General features: G+C 40.4%; 1 protein-coding gene across 1 annotated transcript in view; it reads right to left on the bottom strand.

Moving 5' to 3' along the window:
- Positions 1–24201, bottom strand: part of CREB5 (cAMP responsive element binding protein 5) — a 407122-nt gene that overhangs the window by 302238 nt on the left and 80683 nt on the right. Inside the window, exons 3-4 of the mRNA XM_024755018.1 lie at positions 19785–19878; positions 6967–7088 (exon numbers count right to left, since the gene is read on the bottom strand). Of these exons, the coding sequence (XP_024610786.1) occupies positions 6967–7088; positions 19785–19878 (216 nt within the window). The remainder of the gene's footprint in view (positions 1–6966; positions 7089–19784; positions 19879–24201) is intronic.

Raw genomic sequence — 24201 nt, 5'->3', positions numbered from 1 at the left:
TCAAAATGTCCCACGTGTCAGATATGCTTCCTGACTATAGAAATACTTTGATTATTACCATACCCAGTCACAACTGAATAGGAAATACTGGTGCAAGAAAATACTATTTTATCCTGCAGTATTTCCGACACAAATAGACGTTCCCAAAATCAATGCCAAGCTTCCTCTAGCAATCTTCATGTCGTATCTTAGGATCCGGTCCTCCAAATCTCTTCTACTCCACAGCTTCAAATGGAAACATCAGTATCTCACAGGAGAACACCCATCACTGCATGGGATGAATGCAAAACTTTCTAATTCAAACTTCAGCCTCTGAAAACCTTATAATCGGTTCTCAAAAAGACCTCAGGCAGAGACCTCAGTCTTGTCAGAACAAATGTCATGTGACAGCAAATATAAATAAAACCTACACCAAAAAAAACACTGAACAACAATAAAACCTGCCACTCACAGGCCATTCATCTGCCATTCATCTGCCATTACCAGTGACCACCCCCTTTTAATTCGGCTCCTAACACTGGCTGAGGGCAGGGTCATGAACTGCCAGATGATTTAGCATTAGAAAGTAAACCCTCAGTCTCAAGAGAGATTTTCTCTTTAATGTGAAAGTTAGATTGTGAAGACTCATCCATTAAGGTCCAAATAAGCCAAATATACAAACTGTCCAAGGGACGATATGAGCAAACACCCAGTGCCCATCTGGGTCAGTTTTCCTCAGAGCCGTGGGCCTTCCGTTCCTCATCATCCACGTCAAAGATACTTGATTTTATGTGCTCACTCTTTGCAGGGCAACAGACGATGCATTTTGCAACTTTGAGGATACCCTGACTTTCCACCAAAAAACAAATAAAAGAAACCAACTCTATGAGTTGTTTTTTCTTTCCCATTCCATTTTAAAATTGAGCCTGAGATCACATCATGATTCACTGACATATGTGGAAGTGGATACCAACTCTTAATAATCTCTGTTAAGATTGTACTCATTAATCCTAAATTCCAGGGAACTAAAACTCATGAAATAGTTTCCAGTTCATCCACTGGTTTAGTCATTCCACTGAGTGGGATGCAAAGACCAAGCCAGCTTCTCTTCCAGCATCAAATTCCATCTAGGCTGAGAGCACAATTTAAAACTATAAGGAGAGAGCTGAAAGTGCTTTACGTTTGAGTGTGCTGAAATAGAGGGGGAGGACAAGAGAATCCTTATGATATAAGGGTTAGATTTTCCAGTTATTGGGGTAGGGGAAGAAATAGGTTGTCATCTCTCAATGACGTTGCCGATGGGTGTTTCCTTTCAGTCATGCCGATTGGAAAAAAAAAAAAAAAAAAGCCAAAAAGATAAAAAACAATCTCATCTACTAGGATTTAGCAAACATGGTGACATTTGCAAAACCTCAATAAAACCACGTTTAGGTTTCAGAATGTTTCTTTTTCTCCAGACTTCTGGGGCGGGGGATCGTATTACACAAATATCATAGAAGCAACATGTTAACATAACCGGAAACATCAGCTGTTGCAAGTTCGCTCAACTTGGTATCTTTTATTTTCCACCCAGCAGCCACTCACACAATGCCACTCACATCTTCCCCAGAGAGCAGCCATGCCTGATAGTAGCTGATAGAGCAAGACTGTAACGAAGGCAAAGTGCCTCCCTTTCTGCGCCCTCTCTCCTCAAGTAACTGGTGGTGTCCGGTGACATGATTTCCAGGTACAGAATTTAATCAGATTGAGCAGCCGATTTTTCTGAGCTGAGGCTGACCTGGCCATGCCCTGTTCCATGACTCCTGTTGAGCTGGGATCCAAGATCTTAAGATTGTAGCTTGTCCCCTGTTCCCATGTGTTAAACAGTCAACACCCTCTGGGAATAGACTGCACTTTTCATCATTTGGGTAGGAATTCTAGAGCATGGAAATGCCCTAATTTGCTATTGCTCCATCAGCATAATGAGTCAGATTTAGGTCCTAGGGGAGAATAACAACACTTAACACTTATACACCGCGCTTTTCATCTTCAGGGTCCTTCACCACGTTAGGCTGTAATGTTATATTTCTCTCAGCAAGACAAAGGAGTTCATTTCTAGTCCTTTCAACTCCCCTTCCTTTCTTATACATACAGACACACACACTCCCACACAACTGCTATCATATGATGAAGCTATCTCCTACCTCCTAGATATGTACTGTTGGATCTCTTTTTTAAAAGAGAAATCAAGTGTGAAAGGTCAATTCGCCCTTTTTTTAAAAAATCTTTTGTTTTTGTTTCTTCCTCTGACGTGGAACACAAAATCGGCATGTCGATTGCCAGTTACTGGAGTCCATTCAGTATTACTACTAGGGTTCCCATACTTGACTTGACCCTTCATGCCTCATGGTCTTCTGTGTCATCTCTGCCCACTGAGGAGACTTGAAGGCTCTGTCTTGGAGGATGGAGGACTCTGTCACGTTCCCTGCTCAGACCTCTTCTCTACCTCATTTCCATTCACTCCTGGCCCAGGTCATTTCATTGAGTCTCATGTATTTAAACACCACCTACATGCTAATGACCCCCCAATTTACATCTTCAGACAGGTCCTGTATTACATACCTATATATTCATTTGCCCATTAGATGTTTCCACTTAACAAGTCTGCAAAAATCTCCTCCATTTTCCCCTCAAACCTGTTCCTCCCACAGACAACTCCATCCTTTCAGTTGCTGAGGTCAAAAACCTGAGTTCATCCTGAAGTTCACCTCTTACTCCCCAGATGTAATCCATCAGCAATCCCTGTTGGCTCTATCTTCAAATTAGATCCAGAATCTAACCACCCCCTCCATCTGTACCTTGGACCAATCTGCCATCATTTTTAATCTAGATTCTTTGAATACCATCCTACCTGGTCTCACTTTGCCACTCCCCTCCAACAGTTTACTTCCAACTAGGCAGCCAAGTAAACTTTCTACTATATAAGTCAGATCCTATCACACCTCTGCTTACAACTGTCCCACAGTTCTCCATCTCACTCAGAATAAAAGCCGAAGCCTACACAGCCTTCCTGGACGGGCCCCCTCAGCCCACTCTTTCCATCACCACGTACCTTGCTCTCTGCAGTTCCTCCAGCCCACAGAGCGCCCTCCAGCCTCAGGGCTTTGCACCCGCTGCTCTCCCCACTCTCCTCCCCAGTACGCACCTGGTTCAGCCTTCTCCTCCTTCAGGTCTTGGCTGCATGTCTGCATACCAGTGATGCCCACCCAGACCGCCCCCAGCACTCCCTGTGCCTCTTCCCTGCTATATATTTTTCTCTATAGTACTTATCACCTTTGGACATATTATACATTTTATTGTTTTTACTTGCTTACTGTTTGTCTTGCCCATGAGAAAGAAGTAAGCTACCTGAAGGGTGGGATTTTTTTTGTTTTTTGTTTCAAAATCAGCTTTAGTCCATGGTATATTCACCAATGCCTCGGACAGTGCCTGGCACATGGTGGGCCCTCAAAAATATTTATTGCATGAATAAATGATGAACAAAGGTTTCTCATCTGTTTCAGGACCAGCCTGACTTCTAAGCCGTAGGCAAGTTGAGATTTGTGATACTGCTAGTGAAGGATGCTTTTCCAAGGGAAAAAAAATATCTCTCCTTAGAGAGTTTTGAAGCTAGGGGTTTATACTAAGGTGGAAGACTGAGGCAATTATGGAATGTGTCATCTGCTATATAATATATGCTATGGATACAGACATTGGGGCTTTTTCTATTGGTCATTACCTGCCTCTTGCCTGTCCTCATTCTATACACACATTGGGATGCTTTGGAAAAAGGGTGTCAGGATTAAATATAGTCCGTAGAACAGAATTTTCCCCAACAGACATCCACACGGGTTAAACAAGGATCAATTCTCTATTTGCTCTTTGATAGAATTTTCTAGACCAAACTTCAGCTAGAATTTTAAAGGTGGAGGGAAGGACCAGTCCAGTCTTTCTAACATTTCTGTATAAAGTACTTAGAAAGTTCAAGCAGAAACCTTTTTTAACCAAATTCTCCCGATAAACGAATCCATCTCCCACTTTACTAAAACTTGCTGAGGGAACTAATGCAAGTCTTCTGTTAAAAGTCTCAGAGAAAAATAAATTAGAAGAGAGTTGGAGCTTCGAATTAAAAAGGAATAGTTATCTGAATGTGGAGCGAAAGGGAGGAAGAAGACAAAACTTAATGATGACAAGGTATGCGTTGAAAAAAGAACGTGTATTCCTACATTTCAAGCAGGGAACAAACAAATAAAGTAGGAGCTGGGAGCAGCAGTGTGCCAGGGATGTTCGGAGCTGGAGCAATGTGGTCAAAGGGATGTGTAAAAGTATGTTGGCAGGAGGTTCCCTGGTGGCGCAGTGGTTGAGAGTCCACCTGCTGATGCAGGGGACATGGGTTCGCGCCCCGATCCAGGAAGATCCCACATGCCGCGGAGCGGCTGGGCCCGTGAGCCATGGCCGCTGAGCCTGCGCATCCAGAGCCTGTGCTCCGCAATGGGAGAGGCCACAACAGTGAGAGGCCCGTGTACCGCAAAAAAAAAAAAAAAAAAAAAAAAAAGTATGTTAGCAGATTGGAGAGCATCTCCTACTGCTCATTTCCCCATCCTGTGGCTTCCAAGGAAATGCTAGGGCAGAAGCCACCAACACAGCCCATTTGGCCACTGGATGAGTCATCCTGAATTAGGCTTCAAGAATGTGTAGTCATGGTCACCGAGGCTGGATATGGTCCTCTAGTTTGAACGAGGCAATGGAAGAGGGTACCTCAACAGTCTGAACGCTGTCCAACTTCTAGTGTGTGCAAGTGAAGTTGGGGTGTGAGACACTGGTCTCCTGAGGGGCCCACCCCAAAACCATGGGGGGAAGCTCGCTGCAGGGTCCCCCACCCACATACCCATCTCAAAGTCATCACATGACTAGTGTTGCTAAGAGCAACATGTGAAAGAGAAAAAGACTGTTTCTACAGTGACAATAGTCCTCAACTTTGCTTGCCTAATTATTTTAATTTTTAACATTTAATTATTTGTACTCAACCCACAAAGAATCCAAAGCAACTCACACACACAAAAAATGTATAGCATGAAAATGTTTTTTTAAATTAAAAATCGGGACCAGAGGAAATATAAACTGGGACTGAAAATCTAGTCCGTGGGGGGAGTAAAATGCTCATTACAGTGTTCTAAAAAGTTCTCAAAGTTAAGCCGTCAACTTGGCTTCACGTTAACAAGCAGTCAAAGCAAAAAGAGAAACAGAACTGGTTACAGGATTCTCATGTCCACGAGGAGAAAATATTTCAGTTCCTCAGGGGAAGCAAACTATTTCCTGGAATTCAGATCTGCAAGAATTTCCTCCCATGGGGCTTCATATAGGAGATCATGAGTGCTATGCAAAGGAGAAGATCTAAATCCGCCCCCCTACCATGGGCTTCCTAAAGCTGTTAAATCTTGGAAAATGTCTTTGGGAAAATTAAGGGTATACACTTCGATTAAAACCCTTCTATCAGAAATGAAGACGATACAGACCAAGTACACACCTTTCTTATAGTTTGGAAGAAGCCAACCTTGACTATCTCAAGGAATGAATGAACTTAATCCCTCAGTCATCTACATATGCCACGTCCATCAGCAAAGCTAAATTTATTACTCAACCAGAGGAAATTTACTAGACTTTTTGGTTCCTCGGTCCCTTGCTATTTTTATGTTTTTTTAAAGATCTATTTCTATTGCAATGAAATATAGAAAGCATGCCTTCTTTTTTATTTAGTTAAAAATATCAAGTGCTCAGAACAGTGTCTGGCAAATAAGTGCTAAATAAGTGTTTGCTTTGAAAAAGAAAAAAGGTGCTTCACTGGGCGGGTGTAGGGGCGTGTCAAGTATGAATGACTAATTATAAATCAAATGAGTTGACTGAGATTTTAAACCCCTCTTGTAACCTATTTTCAGGATTTTTCCTAAAGCAGCACAGATTGAATGGCTATTTTGATGTGAGAATGTGACATGAAAAATCTGGTGGAGGGGGATTATTATAATTTCCCATAGAGGAGGATTCAAAGGTTTTGAAACACTTAGAGAAATATCAGAACCTTTTAAAATTTCCTCTCCGGATGGAACAGCTGGAAGTTCAGAATCCATTACGATGTAGCCGGCGCTTCCTTTCAACCAACTTTCACAGTCTAAGTCTCTGTTCATGGGATGTATCTAATTTGTTGTTTAGTACATTGTGGGCATTCAATAATGGTCTATCAGAAAAGTTTTAAAACACCAAAAAGCTTCATTATCATATTTAGTTGTGACTCTATTTCTTTTCCTTAATCTGGTAAAGCAATTTTTAAATCACTTTACACGACATTACAATAAAAACTGACTATATTCTGGAGGGATTCGTAAAGTGACTTTTCTACATTTGTAAGGACAAATAATCCACACTTATAGTGAACCTATTTGTTCCAACAACAACAGATGTTCAATAATATGACCAGGAAGGAATTATGAATGTGGTAGAGAGATACCGGGAAGATTATGCAAATCAGACAGTTACAACCTGGGCCGAAATCAGATGAAATCCTCTCTCCTACTGCTACAAACCTTCGCTTGTCATCTTACCCCTTGACCCTTGTCTTTTGCACTCACCACCCAGGTAAAGCTTGCTATTATTTAGCACAGTAAAACAACAAATTTTGAATAGAACAATTCTGTGAGTTTTTCTGACTCAGGTCAAGAATCAGGTAACTTTATTTTGGCTTCAATTTCATATTTCAGATAATCTGCTTTTCCCATGATTTTTCTAGCCTTGGATTCTACCACAACCAGGGATTCATCCATTTTCAAAAAAAAACCCATCGAACACTTGCAAACGGATAAATGCTGTTTTAGAGCATTATCAGCACAGTCTGCGGTGCCATCTAGTTCCCATGCAGATGTTTCTAGCAGGTGCTAGAGGAGACACCTGTCCAGGTGTCCGTCCAAGCAAACCTACCCGCTTGCTGCTCTCTTCCTCTTGAGCCTTCCTGAACTCATGCTCGAGGGAGCAGTCCAGCTCATTGAAGAGCCCCACCTCCTCGCAGTTCTTCAGGAATCTCGTTGGGGTTGGAGTCTGATCTGAAAACAGAGACCGAGGGATCATAAATGGGACCTTTTCCTCAAAAGTCAGTGGCAAGTATGAGCTAATAAATTCACTAATCCCCTCCCCTCGCCTTAATGACGATGCCGAGTGGCCACCCATAATCTTCCAGCCCTTTAAATAAAGTGAGAATAGGGAAGAAAACAAAACCATAAAGCCCAGAGGAGCAATACGATGTGTAGAAGGCTGTGGCATGGGAGGGCTTCCCAAGCCTCCCTCTGGTCGACTTCAGGCGAGGAGATCCCACAATTGACTTTCTGGAGTTCATATTGTTTGAATACACACTGCAAGGTGTGGAATAACTCTCTTTTAACTGGAAAACATGATTTAGCTAAAATAAGGCCAAAAATATCTACAGAGTCCATGTTAAGCCTGATTTTAGGGGGCTGGGAGGACAGAAAAATATATAAATGTTTATATCAAACAAAAAGAGAGAAACAAGCATTCAATTCCTTTTTCTTAATGGAGAATAAAAATTTAGCAATTCTTTCTCTCATTTTCGGAGTCACAGAAGGATGATGAAAGGTTCCAAGTCAAACACATTCAGCTTCCATCCCTTAAAAATATAATTATTAATTTTATTTTCCTTTTGCTGTAGCCAAAAGAATGTTTTGAGAAGACTCTCTAAAAGGAATAGAATTTCTTTCATATTCTTGATGGTCTGGAGAGCTTACTACTTAAAAACTGGAGGATCTGAAACCACTATTTGTGGCTTAATATTTATGCAGTATTTGCAGTTTATAAAATATTTTCGCACACATTCTCTAGAATCTAGATCTCACAAGATCCTATAAGGTAAGCAGAGTAGAATCACCCCTTTGTAATTATTAAGGACAGTCATCTTCCTTGTAAAGGTGTACTCGAGTGGACATGAATAAAACTGTGTAAACTGCCTTTTTCACAGAAAGAGAAGATAAAAGAACCAGAGAGGACCACTTCCCAGTGGGGAAGTCTGGCCACACAAATTATTTTACAAGTGAAGAAAATGGAAGGCCTGAGTGATTAAGGGTCTTGTCCAAGGTCTCCCAGGTAGATGTGGCAACACTAGGATTATAACCAAGGGCTTGGTGCTATTTCCATTATATATATACACGCATTATTCCCACCTGAGCCTGTGGCAGACACTGCTAGATTGATTATGGCCGTTGTCCAGCTTGACCTACACTCAGTCTCAAATCTCTTCCTGCACAGTCCTCTAAGCCATCACCACCAGTCAAATGAAGAATGCCCTCAAGTTGATATGAATTTGCAATTTCTGCACTCTCTTTAGAAATTCCTATACGGCAAGAAATTAGAATCCTATTTACTTTTCTAAGTCATAAAAAGAGTAATTAATCCCAGTAAATTATCTACTGAGATTCAAAGAATATCTTAACACCCATGAAGCTGAAATGGCTTGATATCTCCACTTAATCAGCCCTTCCAAGGCAATGTCTCCCGATACCCTATGGGCACAGAGCTTTACTGCCTGAGAAGTAACCGAATGGCTGATCTGGATTCCAATCAACAAAATACCCATCTGCATTCTTTCCCATTCTTAGCCCAATCTCCAAGCTTCTGAGCTCTCTTTGCAGTACATAGAGAGCCTACAACAGACGATCATAAATTGGACATTATAGATAAAAGACATACAAAGGATTGGGTTTCACTGAAAATAGTTTTGTTAAAAAATTAATTAATTTATTAAGATACACATATATACCTAAGTATCCAATATATACCTATAGCAGTTATGTGTTGTGGCTTATAAAATATAAAATTAGTATTTATGTAGCATTTTGCAGTTTGCATTTTTACCCACATCGTCTAGAATCTATTAATAGATCTCACAAGAGCCTATGTGGTAAGCAGGGTGCATATTATTTTAGGACAGGAGAAATAAGTTAAGTACCTTGCAGAGGTAAGCAGGGTGCATATTATTTTAGGACAGGAGAAATAAGTTAAGTACCTTGCAGAGGTAAGCAGGGTGCATATTATTTTAGGACAGGAGAAATAAGTTAAGTACCTTGCACAGGGTCGCACAATTTGTAACCATCTTATCACTATTAAGTCCTCTCTACTTTCGGACATAATCCCTTCTCAATCTAAATCCCATGCTTTGCCTAGACTCTCCTGCCAGGTCCAAAGGTCTTTGGTGCATGTGTAAAAGACAACACTGACAACCCAGAAATCCAGATTAGAAAATCACGTGGTTTTGGGGAAATTACTTACATTCTCTGGACTTCAAGTTCATCATCTTTCAAATAAAGTTCTAAAGTTACATGATTCTGTGAATCCTAAAATCACCACCACAACTAGGTTCGCTTCAGAAGTCACTGTTAGGGGGCTTCACTGGTGGCGCAGTGGTTGAGAGTCCGCCTGCCGATGCAGGGGACACGGGTTCGTGCCCTGGTCCGGGAAGATCCCTCATGCTGCAGAGCGGCTGGGCCCGTGAGCCATGGCCGCTGAGCCTGTGCGTCCGGAGCCTGTGCTCCGCAACGGGAGAGGCCACAACAGTGAGAGTCCCGCGTACCACAAAAGTCACTGTTAGTAGATCAAAGAAAATATGACCACATAAAGGATAGTTGAACAGGAACATCAGTAACAACTGGTTAGACACTGGAAATTAGGCCAGAGGTAAGGGCTAGATATATAGATAAAAGAGATTTATGAACAGAAGGTGTAAATAGATGAAACGTGAGAGTGGAAATATAAGAGTGTGGTGTGGTATGTGTGTGTGTGTGTGTGTGTGTGTGTGTGTGTGTGTGTTAAGGGTGTGGTGTGTGTGTGTGTGTGTGTTAAGGGTGGTGTGTGTGTTAAGGGTGTATGTGTGTGTGTGTGTTAAGGATGTATGTGCATGTGTATACGTTTACTGGATGCTTAGTCCATGCCAGGCATAGTGCTAAGTGCTTTGTATGCATCATCTCATTAATTTTCACATCAACCACATTAGGTAAAAATTATTTCCTCCATTTTACTTATGAGGAAACTGAAAGTCGCCTTTGGCCCCATTTAGTAATGGAGTTGCTTAATTGTATAAGTAATTGACATTCCTAACAATCCTTGGTTCTTCTGAAATATCTTGGAATCATTTATATCCCTCACACAATAGAACTGCATTACAAGCCTACAGACTCCTCACTAACTGAGAGGAACATTTTTGTGACTAAAAAACCTGAGAAAGTATCACATGACAGAACTGAAATAGTAGACCACTTGTCATCAATGGGAATTCAGTTTGCCAGGTTTTAATTTTCCTTTTATTCCTCTATGCTCCTTTGTTGGAGATTTACAAGTTGAGGACCATGATTCCAGGTAGAGAGAAGAGCAATCCTAGAGGCTCCATGAGACTCCTGAACTCTGAGACATGTTCATGAGATGCTCCATGAAATTGAATTCAGGTTGGCATTTGGGGGCCCAAGCCCCAAGCAAAGTTGAGAGACGTTTTCTGTCTCCTCTAACGTAAAATTATTCCCAGATACCGGCATGCGCCTACATACATCAGCAAAGGGAGGCTGAAGGAGCATGGTACAGGACAGTAATGGCACCGTCCATCACGCTGAGCCTCTCTGCAGCAATAGGGAAACGAAGCTATGGAGCAAGGGGAGCTATGGGCAGTAAAGACAGCTGGTTCCCGCCTATCCCCAGAGACAAAGACTCAGAGGAAGGTCCCAGAGTTGTTACCAAACGTGACTTTCTTTGCCGTACGATAAGAGTGAGGGAAAAGCAAAACTGTAATCTGTATCCACATTTGGAATAGATAAGGCACACTGTTCCTAATACTTAATTCATTTTCTTCTTGTGAATGAGCTATTCTTTCCAGTTACAACAGGAACCAGAAAATGGAGCTTAACTTTTGTTTTAACATTTATTAGAATTAATACAGGGTCTCTAGTCATCTTTGATCCCACATGGTACCAGTTCCAAGTAAGCCAGGAAATGTGCAAATCTTCAAAAGGGGGACAGCTAAATCTATCAGCTGCTTAAATAAAAGAGGCAGAGTTTCTCAGCCACATGAATGCCTTGTCAAATAACTACTCCAGCTGAAATTAGACCAGAAGTAAGTGGGTAATACCCATGGTCGTAAGTTAAAATTCTTGTAATCTACACCTTATTTAGAACCAAGAGCATGCACCAGTTAGCTACAGCAGCATCAATTTCTATGTCCTGAATAACAGTGACCGATGCTCTACTAGGGGATAATATCTAAGGTGTGTTCCGCAGTGACAGGCCACACTCCAAGGTCTTACAGAAACTGGTTCCAGTGGGAACTCAGAGCTGAGATGACTGTTTAAGGACTTATGCTCCCCTTTCTTTTAGTGCTTCCACTCCAGTGAGGTCCATCTGAATGAGAGAAGATAACCCCAAATCTCAAACTAAACAAAAAGTTAATAGCTTTTGAGTTTGAACTTTACCCGAGTTGAAAGTATTTTGTTGTTACCTTTGTAAATCTGCACTGGTGCTGCAGAAATGCCTGCATGCTACCTTCTCACAGTCTACAAAGAGCACACCAGGTTCTCAGGAGACCTAGACACCCAGGGCCAGTGCAAGTGAGAAATCTTACCCTCCTGTACTCCTCTCAAGCGTCGTTGGGGATTTCTTTACCAATCGGACATGAAAGATTTGCACCAAAAGGGATAAAATACCTTTTGAAAAGTTGGTCATATTTCAACATCTGGTTCCCTTCCTGGAATGATGAGTCTGTTTCTTGAAAACAGGAGCATCTTTTCATAAAATCACTGCCTCTGTAAATAGCTAGGTAGAGGACATTTGCCATGCAGAGGCTCTACTTGCATATCTGCCCGGAAGAGTGCCACAAACTTGGCATTATGAGTTAGGAATTCACCCATCACTTCTATGATAGGAAATCCTGTATCACATTACATCTGGGAAGGACCACATGTATATGGTCAGGACTACTAGGAAAAAAAGCATCTCACTAAGTTTTCCAATCAGTCCATAGTCTGTCTACCATCAAGTGCTTCAGTCCCAGCAAGTATGATTATTCCAAAGCCTAAATGACAAGCACACAGCTAAAGCAGAAACCCGATTCTTCTTTTAAAAAGTGTTTAGTCTGTTCTACATTTAAGGCTGCTACCTTATTCGGTTTCAGAGCTGTGTTTGAGTTATATGTTTGTCTATATTTCATTTTCCTCAATGGGAAAAAAATAAAGGCAAGGTGACAAGCCATCAATTAAAAAAAAAAGGAAAGCAGACTTCCCATCATATACCAGAGGAGAAAAATATGAGTCCCCTAAGCAAATTTTTTTTCCTATTGGTCTGACAGTCTCAGCTACGGTATCACTAAAGGACTCTATAAAGTAATTCTACATCATTTTGTATTAAATTGATACTATAAAAGCCTCACTAATTCAGACCAGTTATAAGAAAGATCAGTTTGAATTAGTGACCATTCTAACTATAGGGTATTTTTTAAAAGGCAATGCATTTTTATTATTTACATGACTCAATTTCAGCCAACAAAATGTAGCTTAATGGAATTCCTCAAGAATGGTGTTCAAATCAGTAGAGAAAAGTATTGGAATTAGCCTATCTATTTTAGTAAGAGTTGGGGTTCTCAAAAAAGGCATTTCTCTTTGAGACTTTTAATATTCTTTTTATAGTCATATTTACCCCATGAATTTTTCAGCAAATGCTTTCTTTAAAATATTCTTATACCTTATCTGAATTTTAATAAAGTTCTAATTGAGTTTACATTCATTTAAAAATAAAACTTCATTTAAAAATAAAATTCATTTTAAATGAATTTTAAAATGCATAATCCTTTATAAAATTAATAATCAGTAACAACTGACAGAATTCCGAGGAATTCTAGACAGGCTTCTTTGCAATAAATGTGCCTTTTATTGAGTGTGAATATACAATAGGAGCACTAGGGTCCTTTCAGTAACACTGACATAACTATTTCCCTACATCTGTCCCAAGAGGCAGTGCTACCATGGGACAAACAAAGGTAACTCTGGTTTTTAAACAATAGCTGTGGGATGCTTAAAAATTGACCCGGACTGGGGTGATCCAGGTCAGTGAGACACGCCCTCACACTCTTGAATCACATGCTGGAATCCATTTATTTCAAGCTAGAGAGCTGGTAGACTAGATACCCTTAGAGAGGCTGTGAGTCAACTAGAAAATGCTCTGATAAAGGCATCTCTTACAACACATGGCTCCAGAAGACATAGATATAGACTTAAATAATTCAAGTATACTTTCCACACCTACATACTCACTGTTAGCCATGGCTTACCCCTAAGTGTTCCAACAGCAATTAAGCCACAATTTTATTTCATTTTAGAGGAGCTGAGCTGGTAAAAAGAGTTATTAACACTGTGAAACCATGTCTCTGCTGTCCACGTGAACAAAGGGATCAAAATTTGCCCTGAATAGTGGAAGCTAAAGCTTAATGTTTCCACTTAGTCACTCATTGCCTGAGTTCTACTATACTCTTTGTCAAAAGGGATTGGTTTCCAGATTAAACAGACTGGAAGCCAGTTTTTCATATATAAAGGAAGACTGTAGATCAATGCCTTTGACGTATTCAGGTGAATTTTCAAAATTCTATTTTGCTTGACCAACTAAAAACATGGATGAGAAGCTGACATGTCCAAATGCCAATGCAGTAAGCCCCTACATACAAAAGAGTTCTGTGCCAAAAGTGCGTTCGTATAAGTCCAACAGAATTAGCCTAGGTACCCAACTAACACAGTCGGATATATCGTACTGTACCGTAATAGGTTTATAATACTTTTCATACAAATAATACATAAAAAACAAACAAACACAGTACAGTAAGCTACACAAAAGCACAACCACATGCACTCACATGACAACGTGAACTAACTTATGTGACTGGACACGCTAACGAACGTTTGCGTCTTTGAAAGTTCGCAACTTGAAGGTTCGTATGTGTCGCTACAATCTCCTTCTAAAAATGTTTGACCAATCTCTCCATTTGATGAGTATTGAAGGGATAAGTCAATAATATAAGAAAAAGCGGTTCATAGATTTATATCCAAACACAAATCTAAGGCCGAAACATACTAAAAATAATATGTGTACCTCACCAAATCTATGTGTACAGTGAGAAAATTATAGACAGATAGGGACTTTGGACAAATTGCTTATCCTCTTGATCTTGTTTACTCATATGAAAAAAAAGTGGCCAGGATTAAATGACAATGTATATAAAGCAGGGGGAATATTACAGGCATAAGATAAGGCAATAAATGGTAGCTATTTCTATTATCATTCTGCCCTCCCGTGCAAGCCATCTCCACCACCCTCTGTTCCATAAAGATCTGATTAATTTCCATAATGAGAAGTCACTGTGTAACTTTACCATCAATGGAAGAGAAAGAAGCTAAGTATGGGACATACTTAGCGTGTGTGTGTGTGTGTGTGTGTGTGTGTGTGTGCGTGCAAGAGAGACAGAGACAGAGATTTATTTACTTTTTATATCCCAGTTCATTCCAAAAAGAATCTGGAGTGAGATATGTCACCTTTCCTCTGGCTCCTCCCTTAAAATGCTCTTGGATTATTAAGTAGGGTTTATAGCAAAGAGCCATGAGCTATGGATTCGGGTTCTGAGATTGTCTGGTTGATCACAAACAATCTCTTGGAGACAAAAGTTCTACTTCATTGAAAACATTTTGCTTTCTCCACAGTAAGTATTAGGTTTAGAGTCTGGAATTAGAGATAGGCCCTACTTCTAGTCCTAATCCAGTTCTCAGTTGGGTTCTGAAGGACTATACTGTCATTTATATTAGATGCTCTGCATCAGACGGTGATAAGGAAGATGGGATGAGGAAGCCAGTCTCTCTTGCCTCTCTTCCATGTGTCAGCGCAAGATACAGTCAGCTGCACTGCATCTGGTCTTGGGGTTTTACCACTTCCAGCCCCACCATATTCAGAGGTCAGGGAGAAAGAACCCCTGAGCCTGGAGTGCTGAACATCAGGTCTTGGCTGAAATGCCACTCATCTAGAAGAGGCCTGTCCTGACCTCCCTTGGGGAGCCTGCTGGCTACTGACGTCACATTATCATGTTTTATCTTCATCGGAGCACTTCTCCCTAACTGATATTTTCATGTTTATTTATCTGGGGATTTTTGGTTTTGTTTGGTTTTTGGTTTTTTTGTCTATTATCTCTCTTTCTCCCTACCTCCAACAGCATATAATCAGTTCCATAGAAGAGGGAACTCATCTGTCTGGTTCAATGCCACATCCCCAGCACCCAGCACAATAGGATCCTTGCAGGCCCTCATTAAATGTTTGTTGACTGAATGGTGATGAAGGGGCAACTTCAGACCCTCTTCCCACACCTCAGCTGGTGCCTGTCCTAACTTCTCTCCAAGCACAGCCCAGTTGCCTGCAGCATTAATCGGGCTGTGATGTCTGGTGAGGGAACTGACTAGGCATTTAAAGGCATGGTCTCCTGTCTCTTTCTTAGGTTTCCCACCTGAGTGTGGATCAGGTTTTATCTTTTGGGAAAGGCTTGCAGTACTCTTGAACTTCACCTTCCCTTTCATGAAGCAAAATCAGTCATCTTCTACGTCTATATTTCTACCGTATTCCCCCAACACACAACATACACACAGAGTTCTCATTTAGTATATTATTTGCTTATTATTTGTTCAACTACAAAGTTGTACTTTGATTCCTATTCTGTTTTGTTTTGTTTTTTTTCCTGTACAGACCCTGGGAACCCTGTAAAGAAGTGGGGGTGGGGATGTTTGATAGGGCAAGATTTAGGAATTTCTGGATACCTAGACATAATACCATTAAAATAGACCCAAACACCATCCTCTTTGTCTCTAATACTGAAATTTGATCATAATTTGCAAGCCAAACAGATCTGGTGTCATGTGGTAGCTGGTAATTTTGCAACCTGTATGTGGACGTATACTGTCTTCAATGGATTCTCATTTCAAAACTGGCACCTAAAAACCTTTGCTATCACAACTTCCCTCACCATGAAATTATCTTCTATCAGACGGAGAATAGTTGAAGGGAAAGGTTCATGCCCCTCGTCACATCAGGACACTGGAAATGTACCACAGAGCCCAAATAAGGATGGACGGACCAAGGTGGGAGGGAATGGAAGTCTTTGCCCTCAGAATCCAACACCACCACCCCTATTCATGTCCTTACTAGGGACATGTACTGTCCTTTTAGAAGGAGAGGTTTTATGTTTACTGTCTATCAGTAAGAGCAGACTAATGTTAAGAAAACACCATGACCATCACTTTTATTATCCTGCTTTGTGGCATGTCAAAGATTATTTACAAAAAAAAAAAAAAAAAAGATTATTTACAGTCATTTTGAGTAATAAATTCTACCTGGCTTAAATAAAATGGACTTTATGGCAAAGCTATAAAATTATTTCAGATCTTACAACTCTTTGGACATTTACCCTTCAAATGTATATGTGTGATATCTTAATAACTTCCCTAACTATAATATTTGCAATTAAAGAAGGATGAAGTGATTTTCCAAAATTTAGGTTAGCTAGACACCCTGAAATTAGTAATAAACATACCTACTATACTTTATCTCCTTAATATATGTTAAACACCAATTCATCTGAAATGAAATTTTGCGTAACTGAATATTGCTTTAAAAAAATAGCCCAAATATTGCTTGAAAAAAAATAATAGCCTTGAACATTTTTGCCCTGATGAGGCTTTCTGATTTAAGATTTGATTTATACTATTTTTATTTTTATTGTTACTATATTTTGAGCTGTACAAAATTATTCATCTTCATGAGAGGCCACAAAATAGGTTTAAGGTACATTAAGAAATAAAATTCTAATGAACATATTTTTAATAAAAGCAGATTCTGAAGCTTTTGATAAATTCAAATCTGAGTAAATTAAGATACAGACAAATAAAACTTCAGTCATATTAACAATCACAATCTAATATGCTAAAACTGAAATGATGTTTGAGATAAATATATTTTAAAGACTTTCCTGGAAAAAAAATGCAAAGCACAAATACTCAGTAAATAGCATATTACAATTCAGTGTGGACAACATTGGCATATGACATGTAGTTGACACCTCAGCCTCTGGAGCTGGACTGGATAGCTCTGTATTCTGTTCCAGCAAGAAATTTCTACGAGACTACAAACACGCAGAGTGGGTAGCAAGTTTAAAAATTTAGCACAGGGAAATATACCCAATCTCCTGGGATAAACCATAATGGAAAAGAATATTTTTTTAAAAGAATGTATATCTGTGTATAACTGGGTCCCTCTGCTGCACAGCCGAGATCAGCACAACACTGTAAATCAACTATCCTTCAATTAAAAAATGGTTCAAAAAAATGTAGCACTTAATTTCATTGGGAGTATGAAATGGCCTCATACCAGCTTCAATATAAAACCTGAGAAAGCAAAATAAAATATGCCCTTATATTATTCATGCTGCTTTTCCTCATTTAGTTCTCCCTTCATTTTCTTATTCTGAGTTTGACATAACAAATTAATAAGAATCTGGTAAGAACTACTGAAAAGCTTCAAGAGTTTCATCAAAAACCTATAGGAAATCTATAGAAACGTTCCCACATCTTTAGCTACTTTTTTTCAGACCTTTGGATGGGGCTCCCTGTAGGGCCATCCCAGCAGTCTACCTGAGAGATACTGCGCTGGTACTTACCTCTACAGTGATCATATCGCTACATAATCACCACTCCTTCACACTCACCTCCCACTTCCCTACCCCCAGGCAGCCTATTTTAGGGATCCTGTTTGGGAGAAATAAAGGATGAACTTATTACTTGAAATATTGGGAATTCCACAGTCTAGAGCCTTGCTACTTTCCTATACATGTTCATCGTTAAATTATAAGGTTACACCACGTGTGACTCTATAGAACGTAATAAATGATAAAAACAAAAGAACAAAACACCCTTCCTAACCCTTCTAGGCTTTCGTAATTCCTAGAAATTTGAGTTTCTGCATCTCTGTTTCTAGACTTAAGGAAAGACAAAGTTATTTCTGAAGAGCCATCTAGTTCAATAAAAACAAACAGGCTGAGAGAGAGGTGGTAGAGGAGGGAAGGGAAGAAGCTGCCTTTGAACACGAGAGTCTTGCAAATCACAGCCCATCTGTACCACTAACGAGTCACGGGCCAGACAGTGAAGACCTGTGGACAGTCCCGTCACCGGGAGTATTTGATCATATATATAAACTGATGAAGCCTGACAAAGCAGTAGCTGGTGCAAGTCAGAGGGTTAGGACTGCAGGATCAAGGGCCCTATTTTTTTGCCCTGTTGGTGAGTTTGGGAAAGTTGCTCCCTCTCCCACACCCCTTCATCTCTATCTGTAAAATGTGGGTTGTAATAATAACCTGTCTGAAAAAACTCTTAGGGTATTTACTAATAAGAGCGATAATAAAATACTTGTAGGGCTTCCCTGGTGGCGCAGTGGTTGAGAGTCCGCCTGCCGATGCAGGGGATGTGGGTTCGGACCCCGGTCCGGGAAGATCCCACGTGCCGCGGAGCGGCTGGGCCCGTGAGCCATGGCCGCTGAGCCTGCGCGTCCGGAGCCTGTGCTCCGCAACGGGAGAGGCCACAACAGTGAGAGGCCCGTGTACAGCAAAAAAAAAATACTTGTAAAATTTAACTGCCATAGAAATGCTCAATTATACGAGCCAGTTTTGCCTGTGCAGTCAGTTTCTCTTCTGATATCATTTAAAACATGTTCATGGGCGTATTATTTCTTTCACGATGCCAGGGAGACAGTGGCTTGAGTGAAATATTTCTAGCCTGAGAAGGCCAACAGGAAATGCTTCAATTGCCCTGCTAGGGTTTATGAAACTCTTGCACTTACATGCTTTCATTGGATCACAATAAGCCTGTGAAATAGACTGGGCAGATAAAATCATTCCCATTTAATGGAAAAAGAAACTGAAGCCCAGAAGTGTTTACCAACTTGCTCAAGGTCATCTGGCCAGGCTAGAGTTCAAGTTTCCTTACTCCTTGCACTCTTTCAATTTACCACACTACCTCTCAAGATGGGACAGAATGGAAATTAATTGATGGATTATCATTATTATTTATTTATGATCACATTTGCTGAGCACTTGTATTTCCACACATTATCTTATTTAATTTCCCAATTCTGAAGCTGGTACTATTTCTTAAGGAAATCTTCACTGACCAGCTCAGTCCAGAAAGAGAGCTCCTTCTGCTAAAGCCACACAGCATTTTTCCTTACAATGCTCATTTGATATATATCATGGACAGTCCTCTATTTTAGCTAAGTTTTCACACACACATTGTGATGTCCTCGAAAACAGTAATCATATCAATCTTCGCGCCTCCACGGCACTCAGAACAGTGCAGCGTGCATTACAGATGCTCAATTAACATCTGTTGCTTGAGTAATTACAGGTATGTGACGTTAAAAAATCCTTACACGGAGCCAAGTTTCATAGTAATAAATATTTCACATTCCAGAAAACAAGAAGTCATAGCTCTCCGATTATTTGAGTGAACACTACATTAGCGGATTACATTCCTGCTTACCATTATTTTAAGCCTCAGCTGTACTTTAGAAATATAGATTTTCAAGGTGTAGAATTTGCCAGTGGAAATCATCCTATTCTGTAGAACAAGTGTCTCACATGAGGCTGATCTGATCACCCAAAGCGTCTTTGCCTGATGGCTCCTTACCTGATAACATATTGTCTGTTTTTATTGAGGGAAACTTCAAAGTCATTTCATGCTTGTGCCTATGAATCATCAGATGGTCCTCTGTTGGGAAGCGCTGTCAAACAAATAGAAAAAAAGGGAGAGGGGAGAGGAGCCATTCAGTTTTGTAATATATATTTCACCATCACAGAGAAAAAGATATATTCAGCACTGCAAACGTGACAAGGAAAACAAAAAGTTAGTTCTGAAAAAGTGTGAAAGCATGGTAAGTAAAATGACAAATTATCTTACGCAACCACATATGCATTCATGTCAAACTTTGGAAAAGAACTACACGTCACGCTTAATTATTTGCCATATATATCTACAGATGTACCCCATGACATCTGCATAGTATGTTTCTGTTTATGAAGACCTTGCACACTGATTATCTCATTAATTATAACTATACATATGATGTATAGTAACACAGCAAATTATTTTGAGTGTTCTATACTCCATGCAGTGTAGTAAACCAACACTTTATTTTTAATTTTCAGGGAATGATATTATGGTTGTCAAAAATGCTGCGCCCAAATATTTTCAGCTGTCTGGCTTCTGGTCATATGGTGGAATTGGATTTCCTGGCCCTCTTGTGGTTGGGTGGGGCCATGTGAGTAGTTCTACCCATTGAGTCATGAATGGAAGTGACATGTCATCCAGATGTGAGCATCTATTTCTTGGGGCAAGACCCTCTCCCTTTTAGCAAAGAGATTCACAATACAAGAAATAGTGGCCCCTCAATCATCCCAAATCTCTGAAGAATTATGAAGAGCATCTCTGAATTCTGAAGGATTATGAAAAATATCCTGCCAATCTATAACTGAAATGTATGCTTGGGCAACTGAAATAAACCTTTGTTGTGTCAAGTCATTGAAGCTTTGAACTCATTTGTTATTGTAGCAGATCCCAGCCTATCCTGACTCAGACTGGTATGTTTTAATAACTGAACTTAACAGGGTATCTGCTTTATCAAAGTCAAATGAAAATTCAACAAAAGACAATAAAGTCTGCTGAATATTTCCAAATCTTTGACAATCTAGAAAATCTCTCAGAGCGTCCCAGCTCCTCAGGATAGCCACTATAAATTTCAATTGCCATCGTATATTAAGGTAGAAATCTTTTCCGCAAACAGTATAATTTGTATTCACGGGAATGAGGGGATTCACTGGGCTAAATCCTTTGGAATATTCTAAAAGTAGTTCTTCAAATAAATATCACTTATTTCTTTGTCATTTGTATAACATAAATTGGAGAGTACAGAAGTTGCAACACATGGTGATCATGCCAGATTTCTGAATACACAGAAGTCTTCATGACATGTGGGTTTTTCCTGCAGGATCATCTGGTCCTCTATAACACTATAGTAGAATGACTGCATCAAATAAGTGACACTACCATATGTGGCTTAGACACAGAGGTTAAATTTCTTAGTCTTTCTGTCAAAAGCCTTATTATAATTCTTTTCTGTAATATATACCAAAAAACAACATGGGAATAGCCTTCATTTGCAGTCATTTTGTTAGCCATTTTTGGCTCCATAAAATAATAACCTAAAATAGAATATAAACAAGAATACTTACTATATACTACTAATAATCTCCATGATATCTCATATTAATTATAATTACCTTCCAAATAAGACAATACAGGATATCTGTGATTTTTTTTTTTATTTGGTAGGAAAATAGCAAATTGTAAATAACTAAAAGGTACAGTCTGCAATAGATACAGAGCTGAGAGAGGCCACTGGAACTTAAAACGAGGTAAATGCAGAGGGCAAAGGAACAGTGAAATTAACATTGGACTTTGTGAGATCAGAAAGAGCAAGAGAAGCTTGTTTCTCCTCACTTTTGGGACAAAGCTAACTTATAAGGAGCCGTAACACACACACACACACACACAAAAAAAAAAAAAAAAAAAAAAAAAAAAACCTCCCAGGTATTATAGGCCATTCCTAATAGAGCAAAGGTTCTTTCCAATGAGGGTAAAAGGCGGTGGGAGGGGAATCCATCCATCACCTCCAACACAGCGCAAGCGCTGATAATTCATATTTACTCCCCTTTCCAATTCCCAGCCATCCTTTCTTCTCCATGCAGGTCCCAGGCTATGGAACATCGCTCAAGTAAATGCCACGATGGACTGATTCCCTAACACCCCACCAGGAGACCCTTGGAATCACTGGCCAACCACATCTCTTCAATTGAAAGATGCTCATGTTTTTATAATAGCTTATCAAGAAAAAGAAACACTTCCACATTAAATAGAGACATCAAGTTTTAGATATATCTTTACATTTAAATTTAGTGGGGGTTGAAGGAAGAGGCTTGGAATTTTACCTTAAAACCAAGAAACTATGTAAATTCTCAAGTCTCATGTTTCTCCAAACCTTTCCTCAGTTCACCCAGCCTTCTCAAGGAAATGACCTGCTCCTTCACTGAAGTTCAAGGTCATTTGAAATGCATCCCTTCAACATTTATTATCACCTCCATCTCAGAATTTACATTAACTCCATAGGTCCTATTTCCATTCCCTCCTGTCTCTGAGGAGTGAGCATCGCCCCCCCCCTCCCCGCTCCACAGGATCCTCTACACCCCTGTAGTCTGGGGAAGGGCACTCCAGCTGTGGTCCTTCAAGCCAGCATGCGCACTCCTCCTTGCCCTTGACTAAATCCAGCCTGGCGAGCCTTGACTTGATATATGTATATGTATAGCTGATTCACTTTGTTATAAAGCAGAAACTAACACACCACTGTGAAGCAATTTTACTCCAATAAAGATGTTAAAAAAAAAACAAAAACCTTTTCTCAAGCTGCTTCCTTCTCAGGCTACCATTATATCACTCTGCTTCCCGTCACTCCCTAGCACTCTTGAAAGGCTCCTCTATGCTGGCTACCTCCACTTCCTCACTACCCACTCACTCAATCTGGCCCCCACCCCGACTCCTCTCTCATAGGTCGCCGGCAAACAGCCAACTGCCAAACGCAACAGCCCCTGCTCAGGCCTCTCGCTGTGCCAGCTCTAGCAGCGTCTGACACCAGTGACCACACGTCTGTAGCATTTATTTATTTATACCCTGCCTGATTCCAAAAAGGAGAAAAGATGGCTTAGAGCAATACCTAAAATAGAATGGGGGAGCATCACTTAGAAGTAGGTGATTCCCAAAAGGGAAGGGATCCAAAAAGAAACAAGGCTAAAGCCAAAATGCAAGTCACTGGGCAGTCACTCTCAACTGGGGGCAATTTGGCCCCCAAGGGGACATTTAGTAATGCCTGGAAATCTGGTTTTCGCAACTGGGGAGCGCTACTGGGATCTAACAGATAGAGGTCAGGGATGCTGCTAAGCATCCTATAATGCACAGGGGAGCCCCCCACACATACACAACAAAGAATTATTCAGCCCCAAATATTGGTAGTGCCAAGCTTGGGAAATTCTGCCACACAGTCCAATGTCCTCTGTGCACTTCTTTTCTCTCTGACTTATCCAAATGCTGGATGCGGCTAAATACCCCTTTCTTAAGGGCTCTCCTCTACCATCATTCACAATCCTGGACTCTCCTGGAACCCTAACTTGCCATGAACCCTCTCTGGCCTTTGCTAAGTGTCTTGAGGATCCCTTTCCCTTAAATGCCCCTTCCACAGAGACACCCCCATTATCCTCCCCAAGTAAAGTAAATCCCCCTAGGATGGTCTTCAGGGTGACCTGTGCTCTTCCTTCATGGAAAATTGCAATTCATTAATTAACTGATGAATTGCTCATGTGGTTCCACATGTAATGCCTAGGCTAGAAGTTCCGTGAAGGCAGGGATACATGTGTTTTATGCACAGAGCAGGCCCCTCAAAAATGTGCTGAGTGACTCAAATTGAATAAAACTTAATGTCACATTTTTACAGCCAAAGCAAAGCAAACTGCTCAAGTTATTGGATTCTTTCTGGCTATTGAGACTCCCCCTTAAGGAAACTAAGTGGAAATCAGTTTTAACTTAGATAAGACAATTCTCTGCATTCACAATGGAGAGTCCTGGTCTAGCAGAACTTTTCCCAGTACTTCAACCTATCTGTGTCTTCCCAGTGTTTCCTATTTCAAAAGGACCTCCAAAACCAGCTTGCCAAAATATAGTTGAAATTCAAAATAATATTCTCTACTGCTTTCCTTATTTATTAGGTAAAAACCAACATTCATATAAAAGCCCCTGGAGAATCTACTAGAACACAAGCAAAGGAGGCTGGTTTCTCAGCTGGTGGCTGATGTCAACAGCGGCATCGCGAGGCAATAACATTTCATGTTTCCATGACATATTCCCTCCAGGAAGCTTCCAGGACCCTCCTCAAACTCTCTGGGGAGATACAATGAAAAGGGTCCTTCATGGACATCACCTCTCACTGACTCCCAGACATTGC

The sequence above is a fragment of the Neophocaena asiaeorientalis genome, unplaced genomic scaffold, assembly GCF_003031525.2.
Source record: "Neophocaena asiaeorientalis asiaeorientalis breed wild unplaced genomic scaffold, Neophocaena_asiaeorientalis_V1.1 scaffold36, whole genome shotgun sequence".
NCBI lineage: Eukaryota > Metazoa > Chordata > Mammalia > Artiodactyla > Phocoenidae > Neophocaena > Neophocaena asiaeorientalis.
The sequence above is the reverse complement of the archived record's forward strand: the minus strand, read 5'-3'. Positions and strand labels throughout refer to the sequence as shown.